Genomic DNA, 1,543 nt, shown 5'->3' on the forward strand with positions numbered 1-1,543 from the left:
AACGAGCCGTCTCCCAGGACCGCTCGGGGACAGGGGCCTCGCGAAGCCCAAGTAAAGAGCTGGGCCCGGGGCAGCTGTTCTGCTGGCAGAGCAAACGGCAGCAGAGAAGCATCGGGCACCGGAGGGGTCTGGCTCCCTCAGGACGCGCCCCCCAGCGTTCGCCTCTCCCAGGTCTTGAGAACGGAGAGTGAATGTCAAGGCGCCAAAGTGACTTTAAAGAGCGCCCCACGACAGCCCTCGGAGGTCATGGGGCCTCCCAGGCGTGAACAGTTTCCATGACGACAGCTGAGGGAGGCATCCAGCAGGGACCAAGGCCGAAGAAGGGCAATGGAATGAAAGTGCCCAGCCCGCAAGGGGCACTGCGCCGGCGCCCGGCAGCCCGCCGTGCGCCCCACGCGCCCTCACTTTTGTAGTTCCAGTGGATGCTGGTGACCTGGATCTCCTGGGTGGGGATGTACTCCTCCACGAACTTCTTGCCCTGCAGCCGGTGCCACAGCGCGGTCTTGCCCGTGTTCCTGTCTCCGCGGATCACTATCTTCACTGGCGGGAGGGAGGAACGGCGGATCAGGCAAACCAACCACACCCAAGGCCAACTTTTACCTCGCTGCCTGGGACCCTCTTTCTTCTGCATGGACCGTGGCCTGGTGGCTGGTGAGCAGGGAGGCACCACGTGCCGGGGAAAGGGGGACGGTGCCCGCTCGGTGCCCCCGGGCCCTCTGCTCTCCCCGCTTCCCTCATTCCACAGGAGAACCTGGTGGCGTTTCCCCCTGGGCTGCTGGGGTGACATCTGCTGGGACTGGACTTTGTCCTCGAGGGAAAGTGGCCTCCCTTAGAGCTGGAGCCCAGGATGGCGCGCAGGGTCCGGGTCGGGGTCGGGCTGCGCGCCCTCCTGACACAGCTTTCTAGATCCCGATGGTTCGCTCTTAACCTCCTTTTCCTCAGCCCTGTATTTTTAGTGCACAATTCTGCAGAGCGCCAGGCTTTTCAGGTCCACAGGTGTGGGGTCACAGCAGCAAGTGTGCTCTGTTTCGCCTCCTCGACAAGTATTTACAGAGCGGCCTGTGTGCCAGGCGTGGACACAGGATGGCAGCGCAGGGCTGGGGAAAGCCAGGACGTGTCAGCGGGACAAGCAGGGACAGGGCCTTGCAGGGCCTGGAGCCCGCGAAAACGTGGGCTTCTGGCCGCCGCTGAGAAAGCTCAGCTCTGGCACATGAGTGCCACGCACGACACGGGCCGCTCTGGAAAGGGGCTGGAGGGCAGTTCAGGGCCGTAGGGAGCCGGCGGGCGGGGTGGGCGTGGCGCTGACAGGCTCTGGGGGTGGAATGGACCTCAGGGACATGGTGTCAATGTGACTCGGAGGTTCTGGCCCTTGGTGACACGTGGGCGGCGGCGTCCTCTGATGAGGTGGGCGCCTGCAGCAGGGGCTGCAGATGCTCGTGGACCCCGTGCAGAGTGGAGAGCCCAGCGGGTTGGACCAGAGCTCCCTGAGTGGCCTTGCAGTATGTGTGGACAGCAGAGGATGCTTCATGCCACGGAGCTGGGT

General features: G+C 64.3%; 1 protein-coding gene across 1 annotated transcript in view; it reads right to left on the reverse strand.

Moving 5' to 3' along the window:
• Positions 1-1,543, reverse strand: part of RABL6 (RAB, member RAS oncogene family like 6) — a 23,719-nt gene that overhangs the window by 15,149 nt on the left and 7,027 nt on the right. Inside the window, exon 2 of the mRNA XM_011369972.2 lies at positions 406-540. Within this exon, the coding sequence (XP_011368274.1) occupies positions 406-540 (135 nt within the window). The remainder of the gene's footprint in view (positions 1-405; positions 541-1,543) is intronic.

The sequence above is a fragment of the Pteropus vampyrus genome, unplaced genomic scaffold (assembly GCF_000151845.1).
Source record: "Pteropus vampyrus isolate Shadow unplaced genomic scaffold, Pvam_2.0 Scaffold157, whole genome shotgun sequence".
Lineage (NCBI taxonomy): Eukaryota > Metazoa > Chordata > Mammalia > Chiroptera > Pteropodidae > Pteropus > Pteropus vampyrus.